This window comes from Micropterus salmoides, unplaced genomic scaffold (assembly GCF_014851395.1).
Source record: "Micropterus salmoides isolate LMB-PRFRI ecotype aquatic unplaced genomic scaffold, ASM1485139v1 Ms_hic_scaffold_10, whole genome shotgun sequence".
In the NCBI taxonomy this organism is placed as follows: domain Eukaryota; kingdom Metazoa; phylum Chordata; class Actinopteri; order Centrarchiformes; family Centrarchidae; genus Micropterus; species Micropterus salmoides.
The window spans coordinates 23,581,623-23,606,758 of record NW_024040041.1 but is presented as its reverse complement, the minus strand read 5'-3'; the positions used below and the strand labels follow the sequence as shown (position 1 = coordinate 23,606,758).

At 38.7% G+C, this 25,136-nt stretch overlaps 2 protein-coding genes across 4 annotated transcripts; one reads left to right on the top strand and one right to left on the bottom strand.

The window, feature by feature from the left end:
* The first annotated feature begins 883 nt into the window (after nucleotides 1-883).
* On the top strand, nucleotides 884-18,465 carry zc3h7a (zinc finger CCCH-type containing 7A). 3 transcript variants are annotated; one of them, XM_038703706.1, is made up of 23 exons: nucleotides 884-995; nucleotides 2,405-2,508; nucleotides 4,336-4,375; nucleotides 4,539-4,742; nucleotides 8,045-8,203; nucleotides 9,350-9,430; nucleotides 9,660-9,713; nucleotides 9,818-9,854; nucleotides 9,950-10,281; nucleotides 10,380-10,632; nucleotides 10,778-10,806; nucleotides 10,900-11,044; nucleotides 11,122-11,280; nucleotides 11,568-11,773; nucleotides 15,069-15,169; nucleotides 15,336-15,517; nucleotides 15,699-15,772; nucleotides 16,241-16,377; nucleotides 16,491-16,596; nucleotides 16,713-16,821; nucleotides 16,915-17,048; nucleotides 17,522-17,685; nucleotides 17,781-18,465. In XM_038703706.1, the coding sequence occupies exons 2-23, from the start codon at nucleotides 2,441-2,443 to the stop codon at nucleotides 17,968-17,970; spliced, it is 2,964 nt and encodes a 987-aa protein (XP_038559634.1). In that variant the 5' UTR covers nucleotides 884-995; nucleotides 2,405-2,440; the 3' UTR covers nucleotides 17,971-18,465. The 3 variants fall into 3 exon arrangements, with proteins under 3 accessions (XP_038559634.1, XP_038559624.1, XP_038559615.1); XM_038703696.1 differs by having other exon boundaries at nucleotides 932-1,082; XM_038703687.1 differs by lacking the exon at nucleotides 884-995 and having other exon boundaries at nucleotides 16,244-16,377.
* rmi2 (RecQ mediated genome instability 2) lies at nucleotides 18,456-23,291 on the bottom strand. The gene is made up of 2 exons (XM_038703728.1): nucleotides 22,919-23,291; nucleotides 18,456-19,963 (listed from the first exon to the last, which is right to left on the bottom strand). The coding sequence occupies exons 1-2, from the start codon at nucleotides 23,193-23,195 to the stop codon at nucleotides 19,812-19,814; spliced, it is 429 nt and encodes a 142-aa protein (XP_038559656.1). The 5' UTR covers nucleotides 23,196-23,291; the 3' UTR covers nucleotides 18,456-19,811.
* Nucleotides 23,292-25,136: the final 1,845 nt, after the last annotated feature.

The following is a 25,136-nucleotide window of genomic DNA, read 5'->3' as shown; positions in this document are numbered from 1 at the left end:
CCCCATTTGGAAAATGCCTTTGATTAAATACAAATTATTCTGTCAACTGTAGCTATTTATTTTATTATATCATATGTTACCCAAAGCATAGCCTTCTTAAAGATACAAAATAAATAAATAAATTTAAAAAAAAAGTTCTTTAATGTGTCAGAAAATAGACATTGAGCTTAGACAGGGCATCTTACCCCACTAGCTGGGGAAAATGCCTTTCTCACAAAATTTACATTTGATAAAATTCAAATTAATTTGTCAACTGTAGGTGTTTAATTTACTTTACATTATGTCAGCAAATAGACACTGATCTTGGGGGCCGTCTTACCCCACACTACCACATATTTACTCACTGATTGGTTTTGTTTGCAAGTAACAAAAGTATAATGGCTCAAAGACAAATACATTTTGTCCACATGGTCAGCTATTACCTACAAGGTAATAATCCTCATTAGCATACACCAAGATAAAATAAAATAAAACTACAAAACGTTTCTTAATACTAATACTAATTCAGTGTGAACTAATTTAGAATTTGTATTGTGATAGACTATTCTTATTTCTATATATTTTATAACTGCATTTTATTGCTATGTTTTTGTGCCATTTTTGTTCCACAAATGTGCATATGAAATTAATATATATTAAATGAAACTACACCAATAACAAACAAATAAACAACAACTTAAATGTATGCATAAAACACCTGTATTGATCTGTCTATATTCAATATTAATAATAAAAACAACATACTAATATATTATAATATAACTAATATGATACAATACTAATATAATAAGAACAGCAATAATTATTTGTACCATTATTATAATAGAAATATTAGTTTATTGCTCTATGTTGAAGTTGCATTGTCCTTTTTCGTACATTTCAACATTTCCACTGCCTGTAGAGGGAAGCACTGCGCTGGAGTCGATGATTGCTGTACTTGAGAAGACTGAGGAAGAAGAAGCAAAGGGCGGCCTTCACCGATACAGCACATCCAGGCAAGTTAATTTAGCTATAACGAGAAATCACTTTCCCTCCTTTCAGATAACCGACGCGAGGTTTGTCTGGAATAAAGATATATTCATGTAAGTATTTACAGCAGCGATTGTTAAATTATTTGTGGTATATACGTCAGGTCTCGGGCAGGAGCTGAACATCTACTGCTCGCTATTGTTTGCGTTGGGGAACTAGTTTAACTTGTACATGCCTGTGCTTTGTTAGGTTCAGTCTACTTCCTAGAAACTTAGTCCGTTAACGTCATGTAGCTGGTTTTGGTCAGTGTGTTTCCAACAGCGGAGAAAACTGTTGAGTGTCATCAGTTGGGATTATATGTGTTATTGATAGTGGTTAACTATGTGAGCTACATATTGCTAACCCACTGCTAGCAGATGATGATTGCTAACGAAAAGTGTACACTCTGTGGTCCCAAGCCGCGGTAACACACGTGCGCTAAATGGTATGCGTCCGTTATCGGACACCTCCTTGTAAGGGTGCTTTCTTATCCGTAAAACTTAAAGCATGTATTTTTCCACAGTCAGTGGAAGTCGCCGTCTTCTACCAGACATGATTGTTTAGCGACAAAAGCTTATAAACAAGAAAATGCTTGAATAAAGTTAATTTTGGCTCTGCTGACCATAACTGCTAACCTCATCACCATCTTCCTGACTCATGCGTTGAACATTTTGTGATAATACGTTAACCCAGATTCTCATTTGATTGGCAGTAAGTTTTAAATGAGTGTAAAGTAAAATGGTCAAAACAATAATGAGTATTAAACATTTGCTATGACGTGGTGGGGTTGACAGTTTGGCTTGGCGGTTTTATGCGCTGTGACTGCATGAAAAAACACATGATAAATGGCGATAACGTTTTAAGCTCCAATATAAACTATATATTTTTTTACCCAATGTAAATATTTTTACCCGTATGTTGAAACATGTGAATGTTTTAGAAAACAAACGTTACAAAATCTGAAATACTCCAGAGAAATTATGTCCGATAATGGACCCCGTTCTTTCGCAAGATAGGATCAGACAATTTCCCAGCGCACCCTTTATCTTCCACAGCTTCAGGTGTGTAGGTTTCAGTGTAACATTGCTTAAATTGCACTATTTTGTTAGCATCATAACCTGGCAAGCCAACAAAAATGTTTATCCGTAATTTCCGGAACTGTCTGTCGTCATTTCTAAATGCGGAAGCTATACACATTGGAGGCAGCTCTTAAAGACTTTCAGTAATATGAGTAATACTAACACTCAACATATGATCTGTCCCTTAACCAGCTGGACAGCCTGCTGATGGTGATTAATGATAAGCTAATGTGCTTTTATATTGTGATTGTTTTGAGTTTTTTTTCTCCAGAGACATTCATCAGTAAATATAGTGCTGTATATCATAATAATTTCAGGTGCTGGCTGAGGAGTGGATATTAAAACAGGCAAACATGTCCAGAGCATGTCAGGACAGAAGAAGTCGCTGGCAGGAGATTCAGAAAGGCCTGCAGTTCATCCAGTAAGTGTCATGGGTTGTTAAAGTTGGGGTGGAGGGTCTCCCTGAAATTTACTTGTATAATATTAGGTATAATACCCTAATAGGTAGCACGCTTGTGTAAAGTGTAACAACTGGTCAGATCTTATGTTTGATACTTTCCAATGCTGCCATACCCACTAGTCTTTCTTATCATCCTATCTTGGGAACATTGTAGGATAAGAAAAACATCAGTTGGGATTTCTTAAGATCGGCTACAAGTACTTTCCTGCTGCTGTCGCTGCCTGTGTTTGCGGATCCTTTTTAATGAGAAAGCAGCCTCTATAGACAGCATGATGTAAGAGTGATTTGTCAGCCTTACACCATGCATTGTTGTTCAGATCAGCTGGGTGTCAGCGAGGCAGCTGATCATACTGGCTTTGCTTTGGTTTTGTTTTTAATGTGGGATGTATTCGTGCATCAGGCCGACTTGTAGTAGTATGTCCACATTGTTTTGGAGCTACGCCAGGCAGCGCAGTGTTTCATTTCATCTAATCTGACAGGGCCTTTTATTCATAAACAAAAGTGATACTTAAAATACTACTGACGTCAGTAAATACTTCATAATAACAATATAGCAACCTACACCTTAAAGATGAATAACTGATGCTGGAAATGGATCGGAAAGAGAAACAGCAGTGTTAACAGGAATTAGAATGAGTCACTACATTTAACCATTTACAGACAGGTTTATAAATGTAACTTCAGCATGCTGCTGGTGTTATCTGTATGGTGAGCCTTTGTGTTACAGCTGTTTTCTTCATTAGTTGGAATCTGAAAGCGAGTTTAGCATGCCTCCAGTGATCTAAACTAAAACTTTGTTGCCCCCGTAGTGCAGTGTGCAAAAGAGGAAAGACAACTTCAAATGCCAGCTGCTCTAGAAACCAGCATAACACAACAGTGTCGCTGTGATTATTATTGCAAAATTTTCCATCATCACATGTAATCGCACATCCTTTGACGATACAGCTGGTTTAATGTAAAACAAATCATCTGCCCAATTTAGCAATGTACCAGATTAGTAATAGCTGTTGCTAATCTTGACAGGAACTTTAGTTCTGTCAGCATGCAGATGTGTATTACCTTGAACAAAAATCATGACAGGGCAGTAATAATGTCTTTTATTTTTTGTATTTTTCTGATTTGAACCATGTTGAGACATCTATAGTATATACACAGCCTTAATTAGCTTTTTTTTGTTTAATGTTTTGGTATAATTGGACACATCAACCATATAAATAACATAGCATTTTAAAAATATAACAATTATATATTTTTAATGCTGAGTTCAATGTTTGTCTTTCTTTTTTTAAGAGCGAAGTTTTGTTTACATGTTGCTTTTGCTGACTTGTTTGCATTCACCAGCCAATGCCATCAGCACCTGCACACACAGCAACCTATCAGCACACACACACACCTTTCTATTTGTGTGTTCTTACATCTTAAGTTCAGATCTGTTTTTTAGTGACTGTGCAGAACAGAATATACTGTATCAACTGTAGTATATAGATGTTAAAATATATTGAAATTTATTGTTGCATCACTTTAAATACATTGAAAATTAACCCAATTCACTCAAGTGATTTTGATAAATATGAACAATAAGATGTGTACAATGACTAAATGAATATTTAAGAAAATAATTGGTAGATTAATTGAATTTCTTTCAGTCCTACTTTGTGCTGAATAGACTTATTAGCCCTGAATGCAACTGAATTCTAATAAGATCTGTTAATGTCTGACTCCCGGTTATGTTGTTTTTGTTCTGCTGACACTTCAAAGGTTGTAACATGAACCTTTTGTTGTTTTCAGATCAACCCTTCCGTTTCCTGGAAGTCAAGATAAGTATGAGGTATGCTATGTACATATTAATGTGGTTTGTTCAGCTTCCATCTAGCATGACTGTACGGAGTTACACTGATTTAGGAATTTTTCCTAATTAAAGGTGCTTGAATGAAAGTACAACGCTGCACTGTGTGTAGCTTCTACTGATTTGTACCTCCTTAAATTTTCAGGTGTTCATTAAGGATCTCGTGTGGAATCTTTTTGGAGAAGGAAATGACGTGTTTAAAGAAGGGGACTGGACAAAATCCATTGAGATGTACACCGAAGCCTTGAGTATAGCAGAGTATGCTGACTCGGAAGAAATCTGTATTCCAACAGGTTTACTGGAAAAGCTGTATGCTAATCGGGCCGCTGCGTATTTAAACATTGTTCCGGTAAGTACGTGGTGACCGTCACCACTGACCCTGAGTCTTTCAGTTTCTGTTCCAATCACTTTGAACTCCCTTTGACATGCACACAATACAACAGACAGTTTTCGGTCTCATAAAATTGTTTGCTTTATGTTGTAGTAGAGCTGGGCGATATGGCCAAAAATGTTTTATCATACAATATCGGTAATCATCACGAAAATTGTGAAATCATTATTTCTTTCTTTTTCTTTCAGAAAAATTACAAACACATGCTAAACAGTGGACCACTTAACAAATCTGAGGTAGAACATTCAAAACAATTATGATAAAATATTTTTTTAACAAATATGTTAAAGTTAAGTAAAATCATTTTTAAGTCCCCTTTCATCAACAAAATAAATATCTTAATAGAAAAGTGCTAATTTGTTTGTAATTGAAATGAATTAAATCAAACAATTATTGAACATTTGTTATATTGTTATTGAGGAAAATTATATTGTGATAGTTGTCATTTTTGTTTTATTGCCCAGCCCTATATTGTGGTTTAATAGAACCTGCATCCTTTAGGTTTCCGGTGTTTTCCACAGGTTGGATTGCTTGCTCTGTTTACCAAATGTCAGAATAAAACAGGACTGGGTTCTTAAATGTTACTGCAATTATTATCCTCAGTTTCTTTAACATTAAACAAGAGTTTTTAGAAAGGTCCCCTGCTTGTGGCCCATAATGCAACGTTAACTATGACCTTGTTTAGTTAGGACAGCAGAATATTTTGCTATTCATGTATACATTAGTTCAAGAATAGATCATAAATGACCAAAATAATTAATTTCTCAAAACAAAAATGGTAAATAACCTGTACTTATACAGCGCTTTTCAACCTCAACACACAAAGCGTGTTACAATTTGAGACAGCAAGAGAGTCTTTTCGAATTTGACTTAATATATCAATGCTAGAATTTCTCATTACATCATTTATCCATATTTGGAGAAAAAGAGGATCTTTACATTACTTTCAGAGTTTGCCAACTCTCTGTTAAATACTGTTCAAGCTGACAAACCAGGCTAATAGGCTTGGGCAGTATTTTATTTTATCATACCTTCCTGACATTTCACCGGGGTAAAGTGTACCATGGATTGCATTGTGTAGTCTAAACGAAGATGATGTTCGCACAGCACTTTTATCATCAGGACTAAACCAAAACACACCCAAACAGGGGCAGAGAGTTTTTTTCCCCTTTTTTTTGTAACTAGTCCTGTAACGGTATTCCCACCCCTTGCAGTCGCCAATGATTAGCTCCTTTTGTGTGCGTAGTAAGTGTGTGGCTGAGTGAGAGTGATGGTTGAGCAGACAGGCAGTACATTTGTACAGTCTAGGTTAGTTTGTCAGTGAATGAAGGCTGCAGCTTCTCAAGACCAAAGTAAAGCGTGTGTGTGTGTTCTTTCCCAACTGCAGGGGGAAAAATGGGATATGAAAGGGGTTATCGTGTTGAAGATGATGTCGGGGTGTTTTACGCTATGCTGCCCGCCTACGTTGAGGGAGTACACTACAACACATCACCTCATTACAGCATCAGCTTATCAGTTTTTGATATTAAAAGTCATACCTTCGGGATTTCTAAATACCCTTCAGTTTTTTTTTTTTTTGTGCGCATAGTGCATAGTATGTCTGAATATAAAACCCCAACACAACATGTCTTAAAATTTCAGTGTTTTCCTGCCGTTTTATGTGAGCTTTAGATGAATGTTTTGGTGGTGGTCGTAGTAGTCATGGTCAGAGGGGTGGGGAGGTTTGGGGGTTCTCCCCAAGAAAATATTACATTTACCAATGAAAAATATGTAATTTCACATTATCTTGGGCCATTATTTTCACCATATCTCTGAACAATTAGTTGGAAAAATGATCATGTAGCAGGTAATAAATAAACAACGCCCGAAGATCAGCCTACTGGAGGAACTACAACCTTTAGATTTGGTTACTTGGTTGGTTGTTCCGCTCACCACAGTGATTTTACATTTATGGCACAGCATCCCCCCCTAAAACCCTGTTAATATGACCTCAGAATCTATAGACATTAATATAAAAAATAGGCAGCATGAGAAAATCTTTCCCTTCTGAGGTAGATTTTATTTGCACATTAAAATTCAAAAAGGTCTAGTTTGCATCACTAATTTGCTTTACTAACCTCCAGTCACCTCCGTCCTTTCTTTTCCTAACAACCATTTTTTTTCAGACTCATCTGAAAAATAATTTAGGATGTACCTGTCTGTACAGGACAGAGCTGTAGGCTACACCAGTTTAGTCTACATTTGTACCTGATGATCTCAACATTGGACAAGTAGGTATTAATAAAATACAGCTACCAGTTACTTTCTATAAATTCAGCTAATGTTAAGTTACATAGCAGCTAAAGACGTAGCGTACTAGCTTTCCTGCTTAGTCTGAAGGGGAGGGGAGATGTTAGCTAGCGCAAACCAGCTTCATTTTTCCAGCAGTTGGGGAAACAGACGGAGTGTTCTTGGTCTTTAGAAGCTGACACACCGAAACTGACACCGTACATTTACTGCCAGAATATTTTCTTGTTGCGCTCATTCACACAGTCACTTTCTGCCGCTTGGACAATCAAACACTTGCTACGCACCCCCCTCCTGCTATAACATCATCTGTCACGTAGATGTTCTGTGAAGAACGAGGAGAGGAAGCGAGCCAAGCGATGAGTGTGAGCGAAAATTAGTAGCGCATTGATATGATAATGATTGTGTGAAATTTTAGTCGCAGCGGTCACAATTCAGCAGCGGCACACTGTCGCTCCTGAACGCATATAAGGAAAACACTGCCCTGCTATACCGTGATACCACCTGAGCTTACAGGCTACCGTTACATTTTTAAATTGATAAAACAAACCGTAGTCTTCTTTTTTTTCACCCGTTTTACCCTCCCATACATTGTAGTGGTAAATTCTTACATCTGAATCTTTTGTTGCCGCTGTTGGAATATTTCACACTGAACGCTGTCAAACCCTGAAAATCAATGGAGAAACTTAAGATCCACTGAGAAAACTTCCATTTGGGGGAAATGCTTTTCAGAGGAACATCCAGTCCCTCTATCTAGTCTTCGTCTGTCTGCATTGAGTCATGTTACATGGCAGTAAATGGCACTCTGCTGTCTTCAGGGAGGCCACACCCACACCTGACTCAACTCACTGGACATGCAAAGTCAATTTGCGATCAAAGAGTGGCTTCTTTGTTCTGTGTTTACTACAGTACTATGGTTAAGTATAGCTTTTCAAACTCTGGGACATCTTTTTTTATTTTTATTTTTTTCTCAGGGACTGTATGACCAAGCATTAGAAGACTGTGAAAAGGCTCTCCAGTTGAATGAAGGGAACTACAGAGCACTGTACAGGAAAGCAAAATCTTTAAAGGAGTTGGGGAGACATCAAGAGGCCTACGAGGCTGTTGCCAAATGTTCTCTAGCAGTGCCTCAGGTAAGGTCTTTAACAGTGTCTGTGTGTTTTATGTTGATGTATCCAAATATGCAGGAGAGACACGCACTTTTTTTTTTTTTTGTTGTTGTTGTAAGCAAATACTTTAAATGCTGTCCAAGCTGCCTGCAGGAACAGTAGACACAGGGAAGTCATTGTGTTCAGCTCAACATTAAGACACGTTACTATTGGTGCGCTACCTTTTAGTTTGAATTAAAAAATGTCAGGTTAAACTGACGTACCTTTTGGTGTAATTAGCAGCCACATGTCCACATCAGGTTTAAAATAATTTTTTTATGCCTGCACCCCGGCGATAGACGCAGCCAAAGGCTTTATGTTTTTGGGTTGTCTATCTGTCCCATTCTTGCGACCATATTACTGTAGTGCCTTGAGGAAATTTATTCAAATTTGGCACAAGCATCCACCAGGACTCAAGTATGAACTGATTAGAATTTGGTTGTCAAATAAAAGGTCACTGTGACCTCACGAAGCACGTTTTTGCCCATAACCCAAGAATTGATGATCACATTTCACAGTTGGTTGGACACTGAATTGGTGACACTTTTCACTCAAGGGTCATTATGACCTCCAAAATAGGTTTTTAGCCATAATGTAAGAATTGGGCGATTCTGAATTTTACATGTTGACTGGGACGACACAGTGAGTTACAATCACTAGCACAGTATGGGCTTTCCTCCATCTCGTCCATTCTGCCTTTCACTTCCTGCCTCATTCTGAATTACGTGAACTACAAACAGCCTATTGGACCGCACCTAGCTAATCGTCATCCTGTGAATGGACTACATAGTAATCAAGTACATGTGTACCTGTTTAGCCAATACATCTATGACAATCCTTTTATTAATCAGTTCAACAATGTATATTCACTGGAATCATACATTTGGATCTTCCATTTGGCCAAAATACACGTTATACCTTTTATTTATTTATTTTTTGTTCAGATCCTTCAGTATTCAGTATGTAGTATTCACTACATATATTATGAGTAATAAGTTGAAAATTCAAGAATATTGTAATCAAAGCATTTTCTACAATTTTATAAGCATTACAAAAATGCACAAAGATCAAAGGAAGGGAATGTACAGAGTGTGTTTGACTAAACACTATTAATTTACTTTGTTTCCCCAGGATTCCAGTGTCACACAGCTGACTCAGGACCTTGCCAAAATTTTGGGATTGAAAATCCGTAAAGCCTATGTAAGGAGTAAGGTGTGTGTCCGGAAATATCTCAAACTGTCGTCATGATCATATTTACTGAAACCATTTTTTTCCTCTGAAGAACTAGTTCTACATGATATTAATGTCATAACAAATATGAATATGTTTTAAAATGTATGGCTTTGAAAAATTTTGACAGTTTTTGTGGGTTTGTCCCACTATATAATTCACATAAAATCATCAATTTAATTGACTTCAGTTTTTTTTCCATTTTTAACAGCCTGCCTTGAATGTTTTGCGAGGATCAAGTTATCAAGATGCTCCATGTGACAAAGTAAGAGACTTTTCCTGAACTTTTCCCCCTGCACAATCTGAAATATTTATCAATAATCTCCAAAGAAGTACATTGTTCAATTAATTTCTTACCCATTTATTCAGTTTTCCCATGGCTCTTCAGTTGAAGATATAGAAATTGGTAAGTTAGGATAATACTTTATACAGGTTTGATTTGATAATTAAAGGGGGTTAGGACAAAAGTTATTCATGCTGTTTTTCCCTGATGTGTTACAGAAGCGCCTCAGCTGTCTCAGGATAGCAGTGTTGCGGCTCCAGTTGCAGCTCCAGTGGCAGCGCACCCGTCTCTAAATGAAGCAGTGAATGATGAACTTCCTCTCAACAACAGCATCTCATCTGTGACCCCGTCTGAGCCACCGGGCTTCGAGTCCGTCTCCCTCCCTGTTTCTGTACCCTCGTCAGTCCCTCTTCCGGTACCCACATTTGTTAATGGGTGTAGAACCGGTAAGCCTTGCCCGATGCTTGACACCAGTCAAGATTTCGACGCAGACATCATTGGGGACGACCTAGATGATCTACTGGACCAAGCTGGCCCCGAATCAGCCATGGTCAGTGAGCAGATATGACGGCGGGGGCTCAGTGATCAAATGGGACAATGTGTCAGTACCTGAACAGAAGTGTGACTCGTGTTTGTCTCTTCCTTCAGGTTATACCCACAGTGAGGGGTCCTCTTCCTTTGCCAACCAGTATTGCCTCAGGCAGTCCCATGTCGAATCCATTCCTGATGCCATCTCACATCAACCCATTTCTCCACAGTAGTTCCCAGCAGTGCACCGTAACGCTGCCCCCGCTGTATCACAAGTCAGGGTCCAGTGCATATTTTGGGATGGACACTTTTGACCCCCTCCCACCACCGCTCGACTCCCTGGATAGTCTCACCATAACAGACTTTAAAACAGGTTATTCTACTTTCTTACCTGGCCTGCTTAAGCATGGCATTGCTCAAATGAATATTGTACTAATATTACTGTTGATAAAAGTATCAAAAAGCTGAACAATACTTAACCACCTTATTAACTTTCAACTTTCTTTTTTAAATTTCAGATTATGTTCCGAGTTCATTCATTTCACAGGTAATCTTAATCATATTAATTATTAGCCATTGTCAGTCTAGACATTGTTACAGGCTTATATCTTGTCATTATTCATATTTTATTTTTTATTAGCTGAACAGTAATGAAACCCCAATGGGAATGGCTGTGGGTATGCCTGAAGTGAAGGGCTTTCCTCCTGCCGTGGATTTAGCAAAGAATCCCTTAGCTGAAACACATGAATTCAAACAAGCGTGCTCAATCTGCTACGTCAAAACTGGTGAGGAATTATTTTTAACAGTCCAGTTGTGTGTGGTTAGTGGTAAAGTTCAGTCTAATGGTTGTTTTTATCCACAGGACCCGGTGTGTTGGATTACACACTTCATACAGAAGAGCATAAATGCAAAAAAGATGCTTTACTTGGCAGAATCAAACACTTGCCAGACAAAACGTGGAAGCTCATTCGGCCCAGACCAACAAAAACCCAATACGTTGGACCTTATTACATTTGCAAAGGTAACATTTCGAAATGTGTAAAATTCCTTGGTCAGAAAATATTGCATTTGCCCCATGGACCATTTTCTTTTTTTCATTACCTACAAATCCCATTACTTAGATTCTAACAAAGAGGGGAAAAAGGATCATAAATGGCTACCTCCATTTTATAAGGAATTACTATTAGAAAATTTGAGGTTTAAATATATTAAATATTTTCAGTATCCCCTAGCATCCATACCTACCCTTATTGCACAAGTGATGTCTGGATAACAGCGCATACTAAAATGTTACCTGTGTTGTTTCAGAGGTGGCTGTTGGGAAAGAGTGCCTGTACCCCGGTCACTGCACATTTGCATACTGCCAGGAAGAGATTGATGTCTGGACTCTGGAGCGAAAAGGGTTTATCTCCAGAGAACTACTCTTCGATCCTTATGGGCCCAACTCCAACGTCAGGTTGACTGTGCCTAAGATCTTACAGGAGCATCATGGGATATTCATGTTTCTTTGTGGAGTGAGTATTTATTTATTTAGTGTCTTATTTCAAAACTAATATGCCTGCTGTAACTGCAGTGGTGCAGTGCTGCTGGAAGTGGATGTTCTTAATGATGCCCATTCGCAGGATTGTTTTTCATTCCAGTGTGAGGAGCAAAAAAAACACGCTTGTCTCAGTGTAAATGGACATTTAGCTCAAACGTGATTCTTACAACAATCTTCTGCTATGAAGAACAATAAGGCCATGAATACATTCAATGTGATAAATGGTATGTGAAATGTAAGGCTGTGTTTTTATTGGAGCTTCATTTTTTGATTCTGTGTAATAATTGTTTGTCTGGTGCTTTGTAGCTGGTAGAGGTGTGACGAGACACCTAGCTCACGAGATGAGACAAGACTTGAGACTAGATTTTAACACAATTTCTAAGCAATTTTCAATACTGAATTATATATAGACATTTTGAGCATTAAACAGTTCATTTTCTGCACCAGCTTATGATGGAAATATGTATTTATGTAAAGGGAAACAAAATTCAGGTGACAATACAAAATCTAAACTATTAAACAATATGATGCAGTAAGGCTCTCAGGTGTTGCTTTCAGGTGTTTTTTCCTGTAGATCAACTTTTCTCATAATATCCCTGCTGAGTCAGCACACATGCAGGCATGATTTAGTCTTCCCTCCTCTTTTGTGTCTTTGTTTGGGTAAGTAAATATGCATGTGGCACATAAATGATAAATTAGTTAATTTTTAATTCAATTCTAAACTCCCGGACTTTAGTAGCTCCCGTGTTTCAGCAGGTTTTTTGTCTGGGTTGCCTGACATGTCGAGAAAATTACGTAATATTGGGAGACTAACGGCATCATTTAATGAGAATTTATATTTTTAAGTCTACCAGCCCTATACTCTGCTGTGCATTATGTTTTTGCTCCGCTGGTAATAGGGATGGATGATCGGGACCCGGTTCCAAAATTTCTCAAAACCCGAAAATCTAAGGTTCGAGTTTATAGATACTGCTATCGAGACTTGCGGGTCCTGTGATGTAACATTATGTCTTGAGCGTCAAATGTGATTTAATTTGAAACGCAGTGGATAAGAAAATAATCAGGTTGCAGTCTCTGACTGCTCTCTGTCGGCTCCACACACACACACACACACACACACACACACACAGCGGCAGCAGCGCGAGAGGCTGCGCCAGCGCGGTGGAATACGGTGAGGGTTAAGTGAGCTCCAAACTACCGTAACGTTAGTTGATGGCAGCTACGCTCGTTACTGTAAGTACGTGCAATAAAACCTTCGCAAGTAAAAAGACAATACTTTATCAATACACCTGTCTGTAAGGTAACGTTAAACATGTAGAAATGGTTAATTTAATCATCTCTGTCCTCAGTATCTCATCCTGTATGTTTTATACAAGCTAACGCTAGCTTGGCATCAGCCAAATGTTAAAAACAAGCTAAATAGAAAGCTGTCTGTCTGGAGCACAGACTGGCCTGTAGTCTTAAAAACTCAGCTGCTGGCTGAGACAAACCAGCCGCTCCTCCTCCTACCTGGTAAGGTTACCTGCAGCCAGCGAGAGAGGAGGGACTGATACAGACTGGTGTTATTCTTTCTAAACGTCACTCACTACTTGTGATGGCAGATAAAGTTATTCAGTAACTTTGCTGTTGTAAACATTAATGTTGCTGCTCTAGAAACAACATTTAGCTGCATTTAAAATATTAATAACCAGGCAGTTAATATGTACACTTCAATATATGTTTATTTATCGCAAGTGATATGTCACATCAATATATAACGTTATGGCACATTGAATATTTTCCTCATACTGTGCAGCCCTACCTCATGCCTGTTGGGTCTGGTCTTACCAAATAACCATCACAAAATAATAGTAAAGTATCGATAGTGGTATCTGATCATTAAGCAGTCTCAATAAGGGTATCAATAAAAATTAACGATCCCTATCCCTAGCTGGTAATATCCCCTTTAGAGCGTCTGACACACAGAAAACCTGGTTGAAACTGCCTGTAGGATGACAGACAAGGAGGTGGTGGATAGACGAAACTAAAACAGTTGTGATCAGGCAGAAATGTCACCACAAATCCACACTCGTTAACTTCAGCACCTCCGATAAAGTGTAGCTCACAGGCCCAAGCAGAGAGCAAGGTTGAGCCTCAGGTTTAAGATGTTTACATTGCAAATCTCTACCAGTTAGCTCGTCACAACTGTCTGGATTCACTGCACAAGATTCATTTGATTACTATCACGTCTGTGTCGCATCAGCTGGGTGGAGTTGATTCACACAACAAGTCACAGTATCAGTTACTTTTGTTTTTCACTGCATGAGAAAATTGATGTGTGGTGAGAAATGTAAATCGCGTGACTCTCGACACCTTTTAACCCAGGGGTGTCAAACTCATTTTCACCAAGGGCCACATAAGCATTACGGTTACCCTCAAAGGGCCAGTTGCAACTGTAAGACTGTATAAACGTAACTACTCCTTAACATATTGTTAAATAACTGTCTCTTTATTTGATTATGTATTCAAGTTAAGGACATTTATCAATGTAAAAATATAGCCTTAGTTATAATAACAGAGAAATTCTCTTTTTTTCTAACAAATAAATGAATTTATCAGATTTAAAAACCCTCCTTACTCCATCAAAGATCAAACATTTCAAGTAAATAACAAAGACAAATATCAAACATAAGCTTTTACAGTAACCTTTCACTTTTTCACAGTCCAGAGGTGCAGAACCATGGTAAAACAAATAATTGTGAGCTGCTAATAACATGAGGGACAGATGTGGCATTTGATAAAACAAATAGTCTAGCTGCACACAGCCTTGCAGAGGGCATACATCCAACTAATGAGAGATAGTTTTATTACTTGGAAAAATGCAGACATATAGGCTACTGTAGCCTAAGCCTAGTTCACCCTACATGATTTTTAGCCCGATTTGACGATCGGCGACCGTCAGGCTGTGATCGGGAGTAAATCAGTGGTTGATCTGTGGTCGCCAGTCGTTATGTGTGAACTACTCAAGGACGCATCAAAACGGCTCCCCCGACACATTTCTGACACGTGTTTTAACCTGACGCGAAATCTCATCATGTTGTGGTCTGTCACGCCCCTAGTAGCTGGCATACTTGGACCAGTTGTTAGGGAATTTTAGAGTGATATATGGTGTTTTATTGTGGTATGTTGCAGGGTAAGACTTTGTCAACCAATGTAGTCCTTTTGTGTCATTGCTGTGTTAAATCTGTTGCGTTCTGAAGTGTTTCTAATACATATTGTTTAATTTACAGGTGTGCTTTGACCACAAACCCAGAATAATCAGCAAAACCAACAAAGATGATCCCTCACTTTGCTCTCATCCAGTGACAAAGCACGACTTTGAGGATCATAAGTAAGTTATTTCATATTTTGGAGCTCTGAAACCATCATGTTGCAAATTATTTTTAGAGTTCCAATAATCTACCAACGCGAACAAGACCATGTGCAAATATGTGAGCGACTAAGATTAGGGCATAAGAGCAGGATAAGCTTGTAGACATTGTTGTCCCCTCTTTTAGGTGCCTGGTCCACATTTTGAAGGAGAATACAGTACGTTATTCCAAAATCAGACCCTTGAGTCCTCAGTGCCAGCTGGATCTGTGTCGCCATGAAGTCCGCTACGGCTGTGTGAGAGAGGACGACTGCTTCTACGCCCACAGCCTCATCGAGCTGAAGGTCTGGATGATGCAACACGAGCTCGGTAAGACTGCTTTTTAAAATATTCATCCAAGGGCTGGATGCTGTTGTACCTGGAATACTATTACCACTAACCGTCTAGCCAACAAGAACCCATCTTGCAGTATTTTTCACTGCTAAATTGAATATAATTTTAATATTTTAGCCGTTCATTTTCCCCCTTTTTTATTTTGCATCATGTGTAGGTATCACGCACGAAAGCATCGTCCAAGAGGCAAAGAAGTTTTGGAGTGCACATGCTTCATTGCAGGGAGCCCAGGTAAGCCCAACAGTCTGACTCAGTTTTTGGCATTTTGTGATTTGTATAAATGTAACCATATAGACAGATGGGTGATGAATGAAAAGTAAGTCTGTCTAGTATGGTATCATGCCACTGCGAACCTCCAGAACAGCTCGTTGCCAAGTGTGGAATTCTATTGGAGGGATCTAGGTGAGATCAAGATCTCTTTAGCAAAAAGACAAACAAACATAGCCAGATATAACAAAAGGATGCATCAGAGACAGTCACATACGTATACATAATTTTCATACTCACCAAACCAGGTGCATGGAAGCATCTGCATTTTATATTTACTTGTCATGCCTCTGGCAGCCAACTATACTTTTAAATTTGATTTTGTGTGGGTTAAAACAGAATCACTTGGTTTACTTTTGGCTGAATCTTGCAGTTGTATCACTGTTGTGTGTTTACCACAAACATTTTAATCAGTCCTTCAAATTTCATCAGCAGCTTTCCACTGCACAGAGGAGGTTTGGGCCTCCAAATCTGAAGATGATGTTTGTTTGTGGCCAGTGCTGGAGGAATGGCCAGCTAACCGAAGCAGACAAAAACAAGAAGTATTGCACAGCCAAGGCGAGACACACGTAAGTATTACCAAGGCCTGAACACATGAACTGTGGCCAGGAGGTGAATTGATTTGTGAAATGGCGTAATCTAATACATCACCACAAATCTGTTTCTGTCCGTCTTCTCTCAGGTGGGCAAAAGACAGGCGGGTGGTGCTTGTAAGTTCCCACGAAAGGAAAAAGTGGACAACAGTTAGACCACTTCCAACCAAAAAACCCATCCCATCTCAATTTGAGGTATGCGCCTAACATTTTGATTCCCAAGATTTTGTTTTTTGTGTTTCTGATTAAAACAAATCTACAGCAATGGTCACCAAATGTTATTTGTTATGTTTTATGTTGTTCTTTCTTAGATCTGCATGCATGTGACAGCTGGCAAGAAGTGTCAGTACATTGGGAATTGCACGTTTGCTCACAGCATAGAAGAAAGGGACCTTTGGACCTACATGAAGGAAAACAACAGTGAGTTTTGTTAAGAAGAGGGGGTTTCTTCATTGGTAGAAAAGCCAAAAATGCACCAAAAGCAACCACTTTAATTTTATACCCTCCATTTAGTTCCAGATATGGATCAGCTTTATGAGCAATGGCTGCAGTCTCAGAGGCCTGGCTGGGGTGAAGAGACCTCCAATAACTCTGTTAGGGAGAATGGCAAACAGATCCACATGCCAACAGACTATGCTGAAGAAGTGGTGAGTTTACAGCCCTGCAAATATGACACAGTGCTTTTGTCTGGTCAAAGGTTTGCATAGAAACAAGTTAGTAGTGTTTAGTCCAACTGTAACTCTAAAAGTCAAGTTTTAGTGAAACCCTGCAACTCCATTTTGGTTGCATTTGACAAAATCCTGCAAAAGTATCCTGTCCTAGTTTTCAGTTATTGTAGGATCTTAAACTGTTACACTGTCCCGCTATGAAAACACTCATTAGCAGCTGCATTCCATTGCATTTGTACTTTCCTTTGGTACACATTTAGTTGTCAAGTTGATGCAGTAAACGCTATTAGTGCCTAATGGTTAAAGTGTGAACATTTTGATAGAATCTTGTTTTAATGTAGTAAATTGGCAGGTGATAATATAACAGAAATAAACAGCAATAAATTTGAGTGATTAAGAAACAGTAGTCTCATTCGCACCAATGGCAAATTACCGTCTGTGTATTTTTGCAGGCTGGCAATCACTGTTGGCTGTGTGGTAAAAACTGCAACAGTGAGAAGCAGTGGCAGCAGCATATCACCTCAGAAAAGCACAAAGACAGAGTTTTCAACTCTGAGGATGATCAGAACTGCTGGCAGTATCGATTTCCCACAGGAACTTTCAAAGTTTGTGAGAGGTAAGATTATCAGCCGCAGAATAGTGTGTTTCTCCGGCAACCTGCCTGATTCGAGTAGTTTGTGATGGTTGACATTTGATCTTGTGTTCTGACAGGTACCTCAAAGGCACATGCACAGAGGATGAGTTGTGTAAGCTGGCACACGGGGAGCAGGAACTAAAAGAGTGGATGGAGCGCAGGGAATTCCTTTTGATGAAACTTGCTAAAGCCAGAAAAGACCATCTTATAGCACCAAATGACAATGACTTTGGAAAATACAGTTTTCTGCTTAAAGACATTATATAATGATGTGATGACAATACTCATGCTCACTTGCAAGTAACGCAGTATTCAAACAGTCTTGAATCAAATGATCCTTAATGGGCCTCAGAGGTGCACAGGAAATGGCTGATCAGCATGATTTTAAAGAGGGCGTTCAGGACCGGCTCTCTGATTGGTGGTAGGTTTACTCTGATCTGAACTACAGTGTGTTGTCGTTAACAGCAAATACTGAGTGAGACACTTGAAGCTTTGCCATGCACCATTCAGTATCTGAAAATGGTGATTAGGGGGGAAAAAAGCATCTGTAAACCTTGATCAGACACGTTCAGATACTTTGACCTAAAGTAACTTCTTTTCATGAGCAGTTTGTATTTGTCAGTCTTTACCAGTTAATGTTTAAAGTATGGAATACCTAAATTGAGAGTACAGTTGACATTCTCACTTTCCATTTCTCTAATAGTGTTACCAGTGTAAAGGGCACCACACCAAATAAAGCCTCTTTTTTAATCTGTGTTTAAACTGCTGTGTTTTATTCAGTACACATTTCTAACCAGGGGTGGAAGAAGTATTCAGATCATTTACTTAATTAAGTAGTAATACAACACTGTAATAGTATTCCATTCCAAGTGTAATAATCCTGTACTGAAAATCTTAAAGTTATGTAGATATAAAGGGTACAGAAGATATCAAATATAGTACTAAAGTACTCAAGGCAAGGGAAAGAATCCTTCGGAGTAGTGTCAGAATGACAGAATTAACACTTCAATGTCTATATATTGTGTTGCAAAGATGTCTACTGAAGTTAGCATGCTAATGAGCTACCCCTGGGCCGTCCCGTCTCCTAAGATCACTTTGTACCTCTAGAAGTGGTAGTCCGATACACAAGCTCGCTCAGCTTTTAGTCTAATAAAAAACTCACGACATGTCAAAGGAAATATTCCTTCACATATTTTCCTTACTGAAAACAGAAAAATATAACCGCACACCTTCTGAATTCAAGCCAATTAAAGCTCCTTTTTATATAAAAACTGTCAAATGATTGGAGGAAATTTACAATATTTCTGTCCAAGATGTATACTATTAAGTGGAAATACTGGAAAATTTTAGTTTATTATATTCCATCACAGGCAGAAATTAACTTTGATGAAAATGTCATTGTAATCAAATTGTTTTCAAGATGGAGCTAAATATTTTGTCACTGAAAAACAGTATAGGTATAAATATTTAAATTCTGTTTTTTGGAAAATAAAAGTAGAGCAGAGTACTTGAAAATCTAAGTTATCTTTCTTTAATTGTATAACCATCTTGCATCTGCTCTAAAACGATACCAAATTCTTACAAAGATGATTGTGGTATAATCTGACAAGACATTTCCAAAGATAAGATAATGATGCAAGATGCCCTGGTATCTGGATGTTTGTTCCACTGCAAGCATAAGCAGATCAATTACAGGAGGTAACAATGTTAGGATGATGGTTGCTCATAAAGTAGGTAACTGTGTAAGCAACTGTCCTGAGGAGGTGCACTCCAGCTACGTAAACCCTCAGAAGCAACTATAAATCCAGCATTAAACCCCACTTTGAAAACTGAACTCATTGGAGAAGATGCCAAGCGGGAAATAATTTCTGTAACTTAAGCATCTCACACACAGCGTAAACACAGTTTTCTCATGTCAGTCATTGTAACTCATCTGGCATAATACCTCCCAGTCAGCAGCCCGACATCTAGGAGAATCTGCTGTTCAGTCCTGGGAGGTAGTTTTTCTCGTTAGTCACTCCGACACTGAATAACCAGCTGGTTTACATACGACAGACGCAGGTCGTTCTGTCACCAGCAAGGCGGCATTTCCACCAACAGCTCTGCATTCAGGCCAGCACCTGCTGCAGGTCCTCCACCTCCACCTTCCACATCAGTCTGTGAAGTGCGCCGCGCTCGGAGAGGTCTGCCATCTTCACTGCACGGATGACTGGCTCCGGGGAGATGGCCTGGATGACACCCATCACCATGACATATTTGCCTGTAAAAACAGGAGCAGGTGGTCAATTGTTCAGTGACAATAGATTCAAGGAAACAAGGACGGTGATGCAGGGGGAAGTGGCTGTTTTTCCAGATAAAGATATTCAGGTGCAGTCACTATCATTACCAGCGTAATGTTCATGCTTTAGGGACACAATTTGCAATTCTGAAGTTTTTAATATCTGCTGTAAGAAATGTCTACAGTCCCAGTTACCCTTTTCTTTTGTTTTGCAGCTACTTATTAGCAATTTAAGAAGGAATGTGTCTTGACTGGCTGGTAATATTTAAAATGTCCACTTACTAGATATTATAGTAAAAGCCTACTGACTGTTTAAGAAAATTGTGTCCTATTTTTGAAAATGAAAAAGGGAAATTTCACTGTTTTTCCTCAAATGAGGCAACAGAAGACCAGATAAATCCAAATCTTGGTTCTGGATCGAGCATAAAATACAGGTGCTGGTCATAATTAGAATATCAAAAAGTTGATTTATTTCAGGAATTCCATTCAAAAAGTGAAACTTGGATATTATATTCAGTCATTACACACAGACTGATATATTTCAAATGTTTATTTCATTTAATTGTGATGATTACAACTGACAACTAATGAAAATCCCAAATTCAGTATCTCATTCAGTATTAAGTAAAATTAGAATATTACTTAAGACCAATAAAAAAGGATTTTTAGAAATGTTGGCCAACTGAGAAGTATGAACATGAAAAGTATGGGCATGTACAGCACTCAATACTTTTGAGTTGGGGCGCCTTTTGCCTGAATTACTGCAGCAATGCGGCGTGGCATGGAGTCGATCAGTCTGTGGCACTGCTCAGGTGTTATGGGAGTCCAGGTTGCTCTGATAGTGGCCTTCAGCTCTTCTGCATTGTTGGGTCTGGCGTATCGCATCTTCCTCTTCACAATACCCCATAGATTTTCTATAGGGTTAAGGTCAGGCGGGTTTGCTGGCCAATTAAGAACAGGGATACCATGGTCCTTAAACCAGATACTGGTAGCTTTGGCACCATGTGCAGGTGCCAAGTCCTGTTGGAAAATGAAATCTGCATCTCCATAAAGTTGGTCAGCAGCAGGAAGCATGAAGTGCTCTAAAACTTCCTGGTAGACGGCTGCATTGACCTTGGACCTCAGAAAACACAGTGGACCAACACCAGCAGATGACATGGCACCCCAAACCATCACTGACTGTGGAAACTTTACACTGGACTTCAAACAACGTGGATTCTGTGCCTCTCCTCTCTTCCTCCAGACTCTGGGACCTTGATTTCCAAAGTAAATGTAAAATTTACTTTCATCAGAGAACATAACTTTGGACCACTCAGCAGCAGTCCAGTCCTTTTTGTCTTTAGCCCAGGCGAGACGCTTCTGACGCTGTGTCTTGTTCAAGAGTGACTTGACACAAGGAATGCGACAGCTGAAATCCATGTCTTGCATACGTCTATGCATGGTGGTTCTTGAAGCACTGACTCCAGCTGCAGTCCACTCTTTGTGAATCTGTTTCACAATCCTCTCCAGGGTGCGGTTATCCCTATTGCTTGTACACTTTTTTCTACCACATCTTTTCCTTCCCTTCGCCTCTCTATTAATGTGCTTGGACACAGAGCTCTGTGAACAGCCAGCCTCTTTAGCAACGACCTTTTGTGTCTTGCCCTCCTTGTGCAAGGTGTCAATGGTCGTCTTTTGGACAGCTGTCAAGTCAGCAGTCTTCCCCGTGATTGTGTAGCCTACAGAACTAGACTGAGAGACCATTTAAAGGCCTTTGCAGGTGTTTTGAGTTAATTAGCTGATTAGAGTGTGGCACCAGGTGTCTTCAATATTGAACCTTTTCACAATATTCAAATTTTCTGAGATACTGATTTGGGGGTTTTCATTAGTTATCAGTTATAATCATCAAAATTAAAAGGAATGAACACTTGAAATATATCAGTCTGTGTGGAATGAATGTATACATTATACAAGTTTCACTTTTTGAAATAAATCAACTTTTTGATGATATTCTAATTATATGATCAGCACCTGTAGCAAGATCATATTTTGCATTTTCAAAAACACAAACTGGACAGAGAACTAGATACAGTTTAGACCAGGGGTTTTCAAAGTGTGAGGCGGCCTCAGACTTTGAAAACCACTGGTTTAGACTGTAGTGTTTAGCTGGTACAAGTATAATGTTTTTTTTGCTTTTTAATTTTTTTAATCTAGGCCTGGACCTGGATCTTATCTTGTAAAAGAGTGAAATCACCCACCTGTCTGTTTTCACAAACAGAATAAAGGTTTTAAATTGAGTTTAAAATAAGGCACCATGGCTGCAATAACCTGCTTGGTCCTGGGGACTAATAAAAATCTCTGGGCACCTATTGACACCTTATGTCGCACGATATTATTGTGCATTTGAGCAGAAACAATTGGTCAGTTAATCAAACAGCTGATGGACAGACAAATAATTGCCAGTAGTTAGATAATTTATCAATCATTTAAGTCATTTTTCAAGATTTTTTTTGATTACAGCTTCTTATTTGTAAGGATTTAGTGTTTTGTTTTATTACAAATTGATTACATTTGAGCTTTGAACAGCTGGTCAGAGAGAACAAGACATTTGAAGAGGTGACCTTTTACTGACAAAATGAGATGGATATTTTTCAGCATTTGCTGACATTTTATAGACTAAACAATTAATTGATTAACCAATAAAATAATTCAGAAATAATTTGTCATATTTATCTATCAGGAAAATGACCTAACCAGCCCTATTGTGCATATTCACAGTTGATGAATCTACCAGAAATGACCTGACGTAAGTTGCTCCCTTAGTTATCTTTGTATTTCTGTTGAAACAAATGTAACGTTATACCACACCCTGAAACATCCCACTTAAATACTGACTTCAGCTCTTAATATGACTTGTTATTCATGAACCAGAAACCAACTTCAGTCTACTTTATTTACCTTGTGCCAAACATGGTTTCCCTTTGGGGATGTTGTTGACGCCCTGAACAGCAAAGGTTCCCGTCTCATCCATCAGCAGCACGGTGTTCATGTCCAGCTGGACCTCCAGTACAGTCCCCTGCATCCACACCAAAGAGACCAGCAGAGAGCGACCCCTGCCCAGCTTGATAACACATCCATCTCCGCTGTCGGCTGTACCCCGGCTCTCTGCCGTCCTCAGCTGACCGGACAACACTTTGACGGGCGGAGGGCGTTTCCTTTCTACGGTTGTGTTCATTGTCCTGTTGTCTTTTAACGGTGGTCCAAGGCTGGAAAAGTTACGGCGTCCCGCCAAGCTTTACCTCATGCCGGAAGGTGTGGTATTTTTTCCTGCAGCAACAAATTTAGTTCCGGTCTGGAATCCTTCAGAGTAAAAGCATCACCTCAGTCTATGAATGTCAACCACACACTGTAGAGGCGCACAGTGTACTATTTCTTTTTAATTGTAGTGGAATGTAACTAACTAGGTTACATTTGCTAAATACTGTACTGAAGTAGAGGTACTTGTCCTTAACTTTAGTATTTCCGTTTTATGTAACTTTATACTTACGCTCCACCACTACACTTCAAAGGCAAATATTGTACTTTCTACCCCACTACATTTATCTGACCACATTAGTTACAAGTTACTTTTCAGGTTACCCTTTCTGTCCAATGACAACCGTGTATCCCCAATATCTCATACTTCTTAAACTAAATGAACTATTTTAAAGCTCCCCTTGGATTAACTGGAAAATGCATCGTCACAAATGATGAAAACAGGGGTGTTTTTCTGAATTCATGAAAAATTTGAGTTTTTAGAAATTGGACAACCAACACTACAAACATATGATGATCTTATGGTAAACTGCTTAGATAGGTAATTTAAACAACCCAGCCATATTTAAAGTAGTTAAAATCAGCTTAATCGTACCCAACTACAGCAGTAAAATGCAACATACTCATTATTGCACCAGTAATATTAATCCCAAAACATCACACAGTTTAATAGAAAAACACTGACAAAGCCCATTTTCCCTACTTTCACTTTGATTGTTTGTTTTAGTAAAGTATTTTCAGTAGTTGTATTTTTGAGATAAAATACAGGAGTGTTTGTGTGAGTGGATAAATTGTGCATAAAGATCATTTCGCTGCTTCACTGTAGGTCAGGTGGGACAATAAACATGTTTTTTTTAAACTGCTAACATCTCTGTCCTCTGGTAATTTTTCCACTCTTACCATGTAAGTCAAACGGTAATAAGAGTTGCAAGTCATGGCTTTACATTTTAACTTTTGACTTCAATGCTTTTGGTTTTATTAGAATTGGTACGAGATCAAGTATGTACCTATTAGCCCCAGGTGCACCTTATCTGGTGTTGGACAGGTTTGTATATGTGTTTTGAGAAATAGGAACCGGTTTAATTGTATTGTGTAATTTACCATCAATCTCTGCAACTCAGGTACTAATGTTGAAATACCGGTAGGAAGGGCAAATTCCCTTTGATGAAAACTGGTGAAAATACTGCTTTAAAAAAATAACAAAATGAAGAGGCACGTTGCACTTATAATTAAAAAAAAACATCAGCATTACTTTTAACCATACTTTTGTGTTTTAAACTAGAGGGCTGTTTAGTTATTTGTCAAACTGTCTTGAAATAATACACCAATTAACTCTGCAAGTCATGAAAATTATTTTGATAGCACTTGTATTTTACCCTACAAGGGAAATAAGGCAGCTTGGAGTACTAGCCTAACGTTTTTTACACCTAGTATAATTTCCTCCTTTCATGGGTGTTCTGATGAATAAAGCACTTTATGTGGGATACATGGAAACAAAGTAGAAGATAGTTCTGTGGTCTGAGACCAACATCAAGCATTTTGGCTATCATGCTAAAATCTATGTTTAATATAAGCCAAACACTACACATTACAGCAGCCTTGTACAGGTAATTACAGAGAAATCCTGGAGGAATATATGCTGCGGTCTGCAAGAGAACTGTTACTTGGGAGATTTATTTTTTCAGAAAGACCATGACTAATAATAAAGTTCTGGGGCGGCCAAGTCTGGACCTCAAAACTAATCCACAACTTGTGGCAGGACCTGACAATTGTTATTCACTCAAATCCACTATACAGCTAGACAGAGTATGAGCAGTTTTGCAGAGAAACTGGGAACACCTGCATTGTCCAAATATGCAAA